Below are 14,206 nucleotides of genomic sequence, written 5' to 3' on the forward strand. Positions count from 1 at the left end.
AAGCTTGTACCAAAGAGTCTACAGGAAGCTCTCCAGTCACAGGTGACGCCTAAAATAGACCCGGGTCAGAAATAATAGAACAAGGGATTTTTTGCTTATTTGTGGACTTTAATTCTAAGACAGGCAGACACATGGGAAGAAATGCTGTCAATTTCCTTACACTTTTTAAATACGTACTGGGGACTGAACCCAGGTCCTTGAAGCATACTAACCAAATGCTTTACTGCTGAGCTATACCCCAGCCCAGCCCTACAGTTTCAAAGGCCCTGTAATAACTGCATGTACTATTTCAAGCTTTGTGTCAGTAACAGAAACTTCTCATACACTAATGTACAACTAACGTTACAGTATCCATTTCTGAAACTGTTTTAGGAGCTCAAACAGAAAATCTGTACTGCCTGACTGACTGATATTCTCCCTCCTCTCTTGCCCTGGCCTCTGGTGGCCTGCTTTACTCTGCTGCCGGGCGCCAAGGGCTTGTGCAGCCATGGGCTTGGTTATTTTAGGCACATCACTGCCAACATGTAGCATTTGCCCTTTTATGTATGGGTTCTCTCACTTGGGGTCTGTCTTCCAGATTCATAAATGTTGTGACATTAAGATGTTTTTTCTGTTTGTGTTTTGAGACAGGATTTCATTCTGTAACCCAGGTTGACCTGGAACTCCCGGTGATCCTCCTGCCTCTGTCTTCCAAAAGCTAGGATTATGAGTATACAATACCACGTCTAGAAATTTCTTTCCCCCACCTGATTTTGCATTGTAGAGCTAGCCCACATTTTGTTTACCTACTCAATTCTGAACGACCGTCTGGAAATACGTTTTTACCTTCTGATTACTGTGAGCAATGTGGCTACCAACATCATCCACACGCATCTGCGTGAACATCCACACGCATCTGCGTGAACTCCCCATCTTTCCATTTGGGGGGAATATATGGAATGAAACTGTTGGGTTATAGATGCTTAACTTTCTCAGGTCAAATAATGGCTTTTAAAAAACAAATCTTTTGAAGCATTCATTTTGTTCTTGTAATGACCACAAGTTGTGGTCATGAGTAAAGGACTCCCTCTGAGCTATGTGGAGGCCTCGAGACGCCTTTCTTGATAACTTAGTGGCCAGTTCTCAGAGCTCACCTACCTGAGCTGGTCTACACAGTTCACCACTCCCTTCTTCAGGAACACTCGGTTCACATGGCTTCCAGGACAGCATACACCTCATTTACTTCCCTTCTGCTGGTTCACACTTCTCTCCCAGTGGCCTCTGGCCTTTCTCTGGTCTCTAAAACTCTACAGTATCCCAGTGGCACCACCCTTGGGTCTCTTTACAAAACTCTGTTCATGTAGTTTCAACATCTTAATGCAACATTTCAGTGTGTATCTTCAGCCTGTATTCTTTCCTGAGCTCCAGATTCGAATCTCCAATTGGAAATGTGGGCATTAGAATCCAACATCCTTCCTCCATTTACCCTGAGAGCTAGATTGTTGCTTATTCCTTCCAAGCTCATGACAGCACTTGTCCAATTCCCCAGCTCCAAAAGCCTTGGAGCTACCATCATCTTCCTCACCCAGTCCTGCTCTTCATCTCTCCCATCCCACCCACTCACATGCACGTGTATCCATCCAACTGTCCTTGCATCCCAGGGCTGGGATGCACACGAGGGGTAGAGGCTTATTTAGCACATACAAGGCCCAGGCTCCAGCCTACAACTACACACACCAAACAACAACCTGACCATGGACAGACATGGATTAACCACAATTGCAGTACCATCAGCCCTCTCTGAGTCACTGTCACCTCTTATGCTGGAGCACTGACATAGCTTCGAGAGATTGTACTTTCCTTTGTCTCCTAAGATTCATTTTACTTTTAACTCTGTATGTGTGTGGAGGTATGCACGTGAATACAGATTCCCACAGATGCCAGAAGAGAGTTCAAATCCCCCGGTGCTGGAATTACAGGTGGCTGTAAAGCACCCGTCGTGGTTACTATGAGTCAAACTCAGGTCCCCTGCAAGAGCAGTTTGCAGTCTTAACTGCAGAGCCATCTCTCCAGCCTAGGTCACACCCTCTTCCTCCTTCCTACCACTGACCCTCAATCCTTTTTATCTTACTTTTTAGATGTTATGTACTTGGGTGTTTTGCCTTCATGAAGGTATGTGTAACACACATACACACACATGCTTGCTGCCCTTGGAGGTCAAAAGAGGGATGTAGCTGATCCCTTGAAACTGAAGTTAGGGGTAGATGTGAATCACCATGTTGTGCTGGGAACTGAATCCAAGTTGTCTGCTAGAGAAGTCAGTGCTCTTAAATGCTGAGCCATCTCTCCAGCCCCCAGCATTTAAAAATGTAGGTTGGGTCATGCCATCCTCCCACTCCAAATCCAACAATAACCTCGCACTTCAATCAGTAAAGGCTAAAAGGCTCAACACCTTCTCCACCCTCACCATCCCTGGAAGCCCAGCACAGACTGCTCTCCTTGCTCACTCTTATTCTACCAACTCTTCTGACCCTTGCCAGTTTATGTGGACAGATTACTCCTCCTTGGAGTATTCTCCCTCCAGATCTACATGGCTATATTAGAGTTCCATATAAATGTGTGCGTGTGTGTGTGCATGTGCGTGTGTGTGTGTGTGTGTGTGGTTTATTGGAACGACATATGGGCTGCAGTCCAGCTAATCCAACAATGGTTGGTTATGAATGAAATTCCAAGAGTTGAGAAGTTGTTCAGTCCACAAGGCTGGATGCCTCTGCTAGTCCGCAGTAAATGCTAGAATCCTGAAGACATAGGCTCCAATACCAGTGAAGGAATGGACTTGCTAGTGAGGGGAGAGCAAGTGGGCAAAGAGCAAAGCTTCCTTTGTTGTTGTTGTTGTTTTGTTGTTTTTCTTTGTTTTTTAAAGACAGAGTTTTTCTGTGTAGTCCTGGACTAGAGCTTACTCTGCCCTCAAACTTACAAATATCTACCTGCCTCTGCCTCCCAAGGCTAGGATTAGAGGTGTGGCCACCAGGTAAAAGCTTCCTTCCTCTCTGTCCTTGTATAGGCTTCCAGCAGAAGATGTGGCCCAGGTTAAAGGTGTGTCTTTAACCTGCTGCAAAGGTCCAGGCTAGAAGTTGATTCACCCTCTTCAAAGGAAGCAAAAATAATCTCACAGGTGTGCTCTTCTTTGTAGTTCCTTCCAAATGTAGCTAAGTTGACAACCCAAAACAGCCATCACAAGTCTACTCCTTGTCAACTTGACACACAATCATGTATCTCCTGTCATGATTAATTTCCAAATGAAAACAATGGGTCATAATAACACCAAAACAACTATCCCACATACAATCACAAAAACATAAATATTCAACCAGGTCATAATTACATCTAATGATATAACTGTCCTTCCTATAACTGCAAATGCATTAGAAATTTAGAATAGGTGGCAATGTCCCTCAGGGGACATTCCTTTAGTATCTCAAGCTTAAATATGATATCCATTAATATTCTCTGAAGTGACTGTCACACCACAATGGCTCTCGCTCACTTCAGGACTTGGTGCCAATGCTGCTGCTATATTCAAAGCCTAATCGTCTGTCATTATGTAGCCTTTAAGCAAGACTGTGTCCCTTGTCTGACACTCAAACAGGTATAACAGAAGTAACCAAGAAGGCCATACCTAAATTCTTCTTTTAACACTTATTTTTATTATTTTTATTTACATGTATGTATCTGTGTGTGTGTGTGTGCTGTGTATGTGTCTCCTAAGACTGAAAGAGGGTGTTGAATCCGCTGGAGCTAACGTTACAGATGGCTGTGAGCCACCATGTGGGTTCTGGGAACCAATCTCAGGACCTCTGGAGAAACAGTCAGTGCTCCTAACCACTGAGCCATCTCTCCAGCCCAGACTTGAATTCTTGACCCACAGAAACGGAGATAACAGTGGTCATTGTTTTAATTTGTTACGTAGCAAAAGATACTAACACAAATATTTTACAAAAATAAGTATCAGTGATAAGAGATTACTACTTTAGAAAGGTATATATACATTTCATTTAATGAGTTTAAATTTTTTTTAAATAAATATTGGAAACTTAGAAGTAATGTGTCTATGTGTAAAAATAGCTCAGGAGTTTGAGGCAGAAAGGCTGGAAGTTCAAGGCCCACCTGAACTACGCAGTGAGATCCTGTCTCTGAAGAATAATACATTATCTAGAGTGGGATAATAGCTTTGTGTACAATTTGCTGGTATAGAAAAGTCATTTTGTTTTTATGCAGTGATGAATTCTGAATGCTGTAATACAATGCAAGATGGGCAAGATGGTACAATAGTGGCCTGAAGGCTAGGAGGGTAACTAACTGCTTTCTGACTGAATTTGAGGCCTGTTCCACAGGAAGGAACTTGTGCCCAGTATTGTAAACCTGGTCAAAAGCCACGGCTCCAGAGGTCACAGCCCAGAGAGGGGACCTATTACTATGCTTTCCTAGGTAAGACTTGTGATCTAATATGCTAAACACCTCAACCTTGAGTGGCTTCTGTATGTAGTGAGCCGCAGGAAATGCAGAGACTCACACCTGGTCAAAGTACTGAGAATAAATGACTGTCAAATTTAGAGACAGCTCTAAATAGAACGTCTGTATCAACCCCTGTAAGGCATGGGAACATCCTGAAAGCAGAGGCAGAGAGAACAGAGGAGCTAGAGATGGAAGAAGGCATGCTTCAAAGTGTTGCCTTCGGAACGTAACACCGTTGCCTGCACAAGACGCGCAGAAGAGCACGCCAACAAGATTAGCCACTATCTAGCAGGCTGCGTTAGCTGGACTCCGTGGTCTGCCCCACCCTCAACCCCACCCCAAAGAACAAGAACAGACATGAAGGTGAGAAGGTGACGTGTTGGGAGGAGTGTGTAGGGGAGTGAGGGGAGAAAGTGAAGTAGATATGACTAAGAGTGTATCCATGATCTTAAGAGGAAAATACCTTTGCTTATACCTACAGTTTGTATAATCTTTTGAGCCAAGGATTTCATTTCAAAGTAATAGTCTATATTATACAATCATATAGATTTCATACTCTTTTCAATCAAACAATGTTACTGTATTTTGATTAAGAAGAGTATGAAATCTGTGAGATTTACAAAATGCTATAATATTCATGAGCAGTATAAACAAAAACAGCCAGTCTCCTTGCAATTCCTACCTCCAAACTCTCATACACACAGAGTGGCCAGTGCTCGCTCGCTCGCTTGCTTGTGTGCTCTCTCTCTCTCTCTGTCTCTTCTCTCTCTTTGTCTCTCTCGGTGTGTCTGTGTGTGAGAGAGAAGCATTTGTAAATAATTCCATTGAGAAAGAATTTGTATACTGTACAATTCATCCATGACTCATCCAACTCTCGGGTTTTCACATTGGCAGGGTTAAAAATCTTTGCACTTGGTGTTTAGACAGGATGTGATAGGAAGAAGCCAAATTGGGGGCAGTGGGGACGGGTGTGTGTGTGTGCACACTCGAGTGTATGTGTGTTACAGAAATGCCTACCCTTTTCAGAAGTAAAAAATTGGTACCTTCCAACATTAACTTGTGGAGTTTCTTTCCAAATAACTGCCCTTCATTCAGCCCTGCACCTTCCTCAGGCCATGGAAAGAAGAACCTCTCAGCACAGACTCCCATGGAGCCTCTGTGCCATGTGCAAAGTGCTGGACGGGAAACAGGCGTGCTTAGACGGTGGCCATCAGGGCCCCCGTCAGTGGAAACTTTTGCCAGGGCCTATTCTGGGCTCCTGCTTTGGAATTTCCTGCCACTACCCTGAGGAAGCTGTGAGACCCTGTTGTGGTTTAGCTGATCCAGTGGACAAATGTTTGTCGATACCAGCCATGTTCCAATCATTCTGCTAAGTGCAGAAAGCGTAAGTGCAGCTTACAGTGCACGTGCCATCAGCTCCACGGTGCAGGCAGGTCACTGGCAATGCCACAGAAGAGACAGGGGACACAAGCTGTCTCTAGGAAAGGAACAGCTTTGTCATGTAAGGGACAATTCCTACCATGTTCACCCCCACATTCCAACACCAGCACAGGCTGAGCTTCCCCACCCTCCTCTTAGGCAATGTGACCCGGTAAGAGTAAACCTTTGTCTGTCTCCATAGAATTACTAAACTACAACAAACACATGTTCTACATCATTTAGCTGCAAGGTCGATGGTCGGTCTCCGTGGACTCCAATAACATGAATTCCTTAGATCTACATTTGTGCTAGAGTTAATCTCACTATCTATGGCCCAGGATGAAGAAAGGTATTTTACTAGAAATTTTTACAGATTTCACAAAATTGATTTGAACAATGCCATCAGTCAAATAAGCCTTGACCAAAAAAAAAAAAAAAAAAAGCTCCCCCCACCCCCACGTAGAAGGTTAGTACTTTGAAGAAAAATCCAACACTAATGTAGCAAAGTAGAGGTGGCAGGGGTGGGAAGGGGAGACACGTAATAAGGATGACCTGAGAAATGTGAAAATTCATTACCCAAAACCAAGAAGCACGGAACTTCCACAAGTATGAATGGCTCCAAAGGGAACAGCCAAATTGGAAGTTATGGCACCTTTCTTAAAAGATTTGTTTTTCTCATTTTTAATTATGTGTATCTGTGCATGAGTGTGTGCTAGTGCCCAAGGTAGCCAGAGGCATCAGGTCCCCCTGGACCCCTCCAGAGCTGCCACCCAACATGGGTGCCAGCAAGCGAACTCCCCTGCCACAGCTGTAGGTGCTCTTAGCCACTGGCCCATCTCTCAGGCCCTGTCCCAGGATCTTTAACTGCTCCTCATCAGATACAAAGTCCAATACACACTCAAGGAGAGAAGTCTACTTCTTAAAGACAGTGTAACCTGAGGACATAGTCTTCATTATTTTCTTCTTCTCCTCTTCCTCCTCCTCCTCCTCCCTCATCATCACTATTCTCTCATATATTATATCCCAAGTGCACTTTTCCTCCTCTCCTCCCAGCATCTCCACCCCCCACCCCCACCCCAATCCACTCCTCCTCCTTTTCTTCTTCAGAAAAGGGCAAGCCACCCAGGGATATTAATCAAACATGGCATATCAAGTTGCAATAAGACTAGGCACCACCCCTCATATTAAGGCTGGACAAGGCAAGCCAGTGGGAGGAAAGGGTCCCAAAAGCAAGCAGAAAGCCTCACAAACAACCCCCAGTCCCACTGTTAGGAGTTCCACAAGAAGACCCAAGCTGCACAACCATAACATATATGCAGAGGGCTTGGTCAGACCCACGCAAGCTCTCTGATGGTTGCTTTAGTCTCTGTGAGCCCCTATGGGCCCAGGTTATTTGATTGTGTGAGTTTTCTTGTGGTGTTCTTGATGCCTCTGGCTTTTCCAATCCTTCCCTCCCTTCTTCCGCAGGATTCCCCAAGTTCCACCTAACATACGGCTGTGGGTCTCTGCATCTGTTTCCATCAAGCACTGGATGGACCTTCTCTGGTGACCATGATGTTAGGCTTGAGGACATATTCTTAAAGAACCATAGTTATTACAAGATCTCCTTTTTATACCTGGTAATATTTCTTATTCTGAATCTACTTTTTCTACACAGCGAAAGTCATCGATGTTTCTTTCTGATTAACAGGTATAGTTTATTTTTTTCTATTCTTGTAACTTTTAGCCTGTTTATGTGATAAGCGCATAGGTAACATAACTGTAGACGGCACTCGTTTGGGCCCTGCTTATAGGAAACAGATACTTGAGCCTGGCTTCCCACCTCCTATACTGGCTCCTGTGAGCCAGCCATAGTTAATGTAACTTTGTGGTATGAGTTGATTCAAATCAGGATCTTGCTATTTGTTTTCTTTATTTCTTCTTTTTTGGAAGGAACAACATCAAAGTTGTCTTTCATTTATTTTTTTCTTCTCTTTTGGATGAAGTATTTTATTTTTCCATTTGCATGTTATTTTTATTAGTGCTTACAATATACATTTAAAATTTTAAATTTGACTTTTTTTGTATTTTGTGTGTGTATGTGAGAGATGGAGAAAGAGAGAGGAGGGAAGGAGAGGGAGAGGGAGAGGGAGAGGGAGAGGGAGAGGGAGAGGGAGAGGGAGAGGGAGAGGGAGAGGGAGAGGGAGAGGGAGAGGGAAAGGGAGAGAGAGAATATGGATGTATATATGGGTATCCAGAAGCCAGCAGAGGGTGCTGGGCCCCCTAAAGGGCTGGAGTTACAGAGGTTGTAAAGCATTTGATATGGATGCTGAGATCTGAGCCCAGGGCCTCTGTAAGAGCAGGAGATGCTCCAAGGCTGCATGACCTCCCCAGGCCCACTCACTTTAAACTGAGGCCATAACGCCCAGTGCTACTGTTATTTGTATGCATCTAAGTTTCCGTCTGGGCTCTCTCTTCAACGTGAAAACTTCCATCATGCCTCTTTACATGCAGGTCTGCTGGCAATGAGCTCCTTCAGCTTTTGGTGTTGAAAGAGTCTTGTTTTATCTTCATTTTTGAGGGTTTGCACCCGAGACATAGTTTCACATTAACTCTTTTTCCTTCAGCATCTTGAACATGTAATTCTAAGGTTTCCTGTTTCATGGTTCCTGCTGCGGGAGTATGTGGGTCTTTTTTCTTTTTCTCTAAAGATTTATTTATTTCATGTATATGAGTACACTGTGGCTGTCTTCAGACACACCAGAAGAGGGCATTAGATCCCATTACAGATGGTTGTGAGCCACCATGTGGTTGCTGGGAACTGAACTCAGGGCCTCTCTTAACCACTAAACCATCTCTCGAGCCCCAGTATATGGGTCTTACATGATGCTTTTTTTTATTTTGAAAGCAAATGTAGTTATGATAGAGTTTTGTGTTTTCTTCATTAGGTTGACAGAGGTTCTAGTTTTCACCTAATGGGGACTTTGAATCTTATTTTATTCCACTTGTTTCTGCCCTTTACCCTTACAATGTGTACTGGGTCACCTAATAAGGTCTTCCCTCTCACTAAGATTCTCTGTCCATTTCTTCTAGTCATGTTTCCTCATGCACACTGGTAAGTTCACTGATGCTCTACAAATCTCATCTACTGTGACACCCATGTGATGCTCATGTAGCACCTGTGTGATAGCCTGTGAAGTCCATGCGACACCCATGTGATGCTCATGTAGCACCTGTGTGATAGCCTGTGAAGTCCATGCGACACCCATGTGATGCTCATGTAGCACCTGTGTGATAGCCTGTGAAGTCCATGCGACACCCATGTGATGCTCATGTAGCACCTGTGTGATAGCCTGTGAAGTCCATGCGACACCCATGTGATGCTCATGTAGCACCTGTGTGATAGCCTGTGAAGTCCATGCGACACCCATGTGATGCTCATGTAGCACCTGTGTGATAGCCCTGTGAAGTCCATGCGACACCCATGTGATGCTCATGTAGCACCTGTGTGATAGCCTGTGAAGTCCATGCGACACCTGCCAGATGCCCACATGATGCTCCTGTGGTGATGCTTTCGTTTCAGATGTTGTATTTTCAGCTCTAGAAATTCAGGTATAAATGAATCTTTCATTTTAGTACTTAATACGTTCATGTCTTATCTTAATAAAACCGTAATCATATTTATAAATGGTCTGCTAGTTAATCTTAACTCATTTCTAGTCTTCTTAAACCCCTACTTCTTCACATACCCAGTGGCTTTTAATTGGACATTTGACATTATAAATGATAAGTTATTAAGTGTCTATAGACTTCCTTTAAAATATCAGGATTTGAGGCTCACTCTACAGTAGGGTATCCATATCTACTTCTGGAAACCTTTTCAAACACTCATGGCAGGGGAGGTCAGAGGCCTAAGGAGGACATAATTCTGTTGTTTAGACAAATACACGCACACCACTCAGCAAGCTTTGTGAGAGCATGAATGTGTGTGTATTTGTATCCATAGACAATTATGATTCTCAATCTTATTCAGAAGTCTCTCTTTCCGATCCAAAATAAAGCATTTGTTACATCCCCACCAAACCTCAAGGAAAACTGAAGGTAGAAAGACTGTGAGAGCTGAGAGGTAGACAGGGGCTGTAAGATGTTGTCTTCTGGAAATACATCCATTGCCTTAAAAGCTCAATGCCTAGAGATACAATGTGTCTGTAAAATAATGGGCCCATTAACAGACCGCTAAGAATGGAGGAGCACCTGGAGGAGCGACACAGGCCTCTAATCCCAGCACTGGCAAAGGCAGGTGGATCTCTGCGATGTTGAGGTCAGCCTGACCAGCCAAGTAAATAAAAAGAATGAAGGAGCCGGGTGTGGTGGCGCACGCCTTTAATCCCAGTACTTGGGAGGCAGAGGCAGGCGGATTTCTGAGTTGGAGCCCAGCCTGGTCTACAAAGTGAGTTCCAGGACAGCCAGGGCTATACAGAGAAACTCTGTCTCAAAAAACAAAAACAAACAAACAAACAAACAAAAAAAAGAAGGAGTAACTCCCGGCCCTATTCCTCACTGTTAAACTTTCTAACCAGTAGATTCAGGAAACAGAGAGTCACTGCCTTTAGTTGTTGTACCCAAAGGGAGCCATACAGATCTCTAACAAGTAGTCCTAATCCAATGATTATGCTGATGGCCCTGGTTAAACCAATGGGTTCTAAAACAAAGCCAAAAGTCACAAATCTGGGAAAGGGATATATACAGACAACAGGAGGTTGGCAGGGCTGGGAGGGAAACAGAGGGGTTAGGAGGAGAGAGTAACTTTATAATACCTTACATACACAAATGAAATTATCAAAGCACTAACAAAAATTTTTTAAGTTGACTAGCAGTTTGGGGTCATCTGCAAATTAATTTCATCTTTTCCAGACTTGTTCTTAAATCTGTTCAGAGTCTAGATCAGGGCTTCTCAACTTTGGTTCTCCTGACATCTGAGGCCACAGCACTCACAGGGGCTACTCTGTGGGATGCAGCTGTTTCTGCAGCATTCCTGGCTTCTGTCCCACATGTCAGCAGCAACTCCTAGTTGGGACAATATAGAATGTTTCCAGAAATTGCCAAATGTCCCCTGGACATTCTCCTAGTTCTTTGCCCAGTGTGTGGAATAGAATTAACACAGCAGGATTGCATCTCATAAAAACCCTTGCACCAAGGCTCTGGAAGGCTTTAGTAGTAGACAGCATCGTTTACATGCATGTTGTCACAACTCCTTACTAAGGAAGTTAAGTGTATCTGTATCCTCGGTGACATCACTGGGAGGGGACTCTGACAATCTTATGCTCCTGACTTCTCTCTACAGGCCTTTTCTCTTTGCTGAGTTTTTGCTTTGTATTCTTTCACTGTAATGCATCTTAGGCTTGAGGGTGACTGTATCTAGGTTCTGTGCCTTCTCTCAGCATGCAGTCAAACTCAGGGTGATGTGGACCCAGCAGCACACTGCCATGCAAGTTAACTGAAGATGTGCCTAGCTCAGTGTTCTCCTAACTTAAGGGACCCTATGCAGATGTGTGGGGATCTTTTTCTGCATGTTTCCTTCCTCTCGGTCTCACAAATACCACATTAATTTGATCTTCCAGAACTGTTCTTAAATTCTACACAGTCTACATCTCTAGCTCTTTCCTCATCGCAGGTACATTACAGATGTGCAAAAACCAGTGACCATTTCCAGACATCCTCTGTCAGACATTATGATCCACACTGCCTGCTCTCTGGCATACAAAACAGTTCCTTCATATATTTCTGCCTAGTTTTCTAGTTATCTAAGTTATTAACTCTATAGTTATAGACAAAACAAACAAACAAACACAAAACAAAACAAAACCCTTTCATTGTAAGATATTTTGGGGCAAGTGAAAAAGTGGTTCAGTAGGTAAAGACACTTGCCACCCACACCTGATGACTTGATCCCTGGAGCCCATGTAAGGGAAGAAAGAGTATTGACTCTACAAAGGTGTCCTCCATGAATGTAAATACATTGATATATTAGTACATGCATGTGATAATAAAAATTTTAAATATTTTTAACCATTTATTTTTATTTATGTGTCTGTGTGTGGGTATGTGCATATACCTGAGGTGGCCAGATGTCCTGGAGCTGGGCTCACAGGTGGTTGTAGCTGCCTGATGTGGGTGCTGGGACTTGAACCTGGATCTTCTGTGAAAGCATTTTTAATCTCTCTAATTCCTAAGATATAATTTTAATTTTGGCACTAACCTAATATGAGTCTATGGTCTTAACTCAGCAGTGTTCCAATTAAAGAAACACCTGCACAGGACCAGCCACACCCCTGGTTTTTGACCAGGAATAACCTGGTGTTACAGTTACAGCGTTTCTTCTTAGTCAATCTATTTCTTGATGATTTGGGTGTTTTTGACTTTTTAGGAGTTTTTGTTGTTTATTTTTGTTTATTTTGTTCTTTGTTTTTGTTTTGTTGCTGTTGTTCTAAAACAGTGTTTCACTAGGTATCCTTAGCTGACTTGTAACTTGCTTTTGCTTTTTAGACCAGTATGACCGTGAACTCACAGAGATCCACCTGCCTCTGCCTCTGCCTCCAGGGTGTGAAAGGGTGTGCACACTCCTGGCTTTATCATTTTACTTCTTACCCACATCTTTTCAGACTTGTGTCCCACAAGTCTGCATTCTCTCACAGGCCTCTTTCCCTGGATTTCATTTGTTCTAACATAGTTGATAAGCACTTAGTAGAAGGTAGCCTGGTAGCATAGTGGTAAAGTGCCTGAGATCAAACATGGTTCCTCCTTTTACTGGCTCTGTGACCAGAGAGAAGGTGCCTTCTCCATGCCTCAGTCTCCTGTCAATTGATGGATAAAACGGTCCTTCAATCATAGAAGCACTGTGAAGGTCTCTGAGGGTGGTGCCACTAATAAAGTTCTTGGTGCTGTGTCTGGTATACAGAAAAACCTCTAGAGTGCTCCCTACAACACTGGCATACATACTGGAGGACCTCTAGAGTGCTCCCTACAACACTGGCATATAGGAAGCCCTCTAAGAACACCTCCCAAAATACTAAGAGAGTACCAAGCCCCACCATAGATGCTAGACAAGAATGAATATGACATTTTAAGATAAGACTCAAGGAGTTTTTTACTCAGTAAGAGATTAAGAACAAATAAGTCATTATATGATAACATTTATGGAGCACTAAATACCTTTACCGCTTACTTAATCTTCATAATGGTATCCTCTGGAATCAGAGAACATTACCATGTCCATTTTACAAATATGAAACCTGAGTCTTTTTAAAAATATTTACTTGTTTCATGTATGTGAGTACACTGGTGCTGTCTTCATGCACCCCAGAGGAGGGCATCAGATCCCCATTACAGATGGCTGTGAGCCACCATGTGGTTACTGGGAATTGAACTCAGGACCACTGGAAGAACAGTCAGTGCTCTTAACCGCTGAACCATCTCTACCCCTAAAACCAAGTCTTTTGAAGTTTATGAAGTCAATTACCAGTCACTCAGCTAGCACAGAGCTGGGATCCAAACCTGGGGAGTGTAAGTCCAGAGCAAGAGTTTTACTGGCTCACATAGCAGGGTTATTAAGGGCATAAACAAAAGGAAACCGAGATGGTTGTACCTAGTAAGGCCAAGGAAGAAATAACCTTTAGACTGTGTCAATTTCACAGTGCAAAACCAGGGAGAGGCAGAGAACTGATCACCAAGACAAGGAATGAAATGGCCCCGTGGGGCACTTAGACTTCTCTGATGCAAGTGTAACACTGAATGTGCTTGGGGGCTGGTACTGATGCAGCCCTTTGAGTGTGCCTGCTTTATCTTGCAGAGAGAAAGTTCCAAACTTCTCCATACCATGGCACAGGAAGAAAACGGAATGCACACAGGAGATTTAGTACACAGATGGCTGGGTAAGACACCCGAGGACTAAAGGAGCCAGGACCTCCCTGCCTGCATCGCAAGGGCTCGGGAGACTGGATATGAAGAGAGGAAGAGGGGAAGGAGGGAGGCTCAAGTAGGATTCCAGTTAGATGACTGAAGGGAGGAGAGAGAACTCAGGAAAAGAAGGTAGGGGCCAAGGGGAGAGAGAAGTGGGCAGGACCATGCTGAGTCACTGCCTGCCAGACCATCCCAAGACTATTTTGCGACACACTGCCTTGCTGGAGGTCTGGAGGAGGACCTATCAGTTATCTGACTCATCAACCAACATCCTTGGTTTCCTACTTCAATTAATCCTTACCTGTACAGCTGTTTTCAAGCCGAGGCAACTTTCTGATAACTGTACAAACTTTCA

The 14,206-nt window shown here is 43.7% G+C and overlaps 1 protein-coding gene across 2 annotated transcripts in view; it reads right to left on the minus strand.

Annotated features, from left to right (window-relative positions):
- Positions 1-14,206, minus strand: part of Sertad2 (SERTA domain containing 2) — a 106,848-nt gene that overhangs the window by 49,764 nt on the left and 42,878 nt on the right. Inside the window, exon 2 of one of the 2 annotated variants that reach the window (XM_085829092.1) lies at positions 5,177-5,282. The exons of the other annotated variant lie outside the window; for it this stretch is intronic. Coding sequence (XP_085685218.1) covers positions 5,177-5,190 — 14 coding nt within the window. The 5' untranslated portion in view covers positions 5,191-5,282. The remainder of the gene's footprint in view (positions 1-5,176; positions 5,283-14,206) is intronic. 2 annotated transcript variants of the gene reach the window in all.

The sequence above is a fragment of the Mus caroli genome, unplaced genomic scaffold, assembly GCF_978045245.1.
Source record: "Mus caroli unplaced genomic scaffold, Mus_caroli_1 scaffold_13, whole genome shotgun sequence".
NCBI classification, from domain to species: Eukaryota; Metazoa; Chordata; class Mammalia; order Rodentia; family Muridae; genus Mus; species Mus caroli.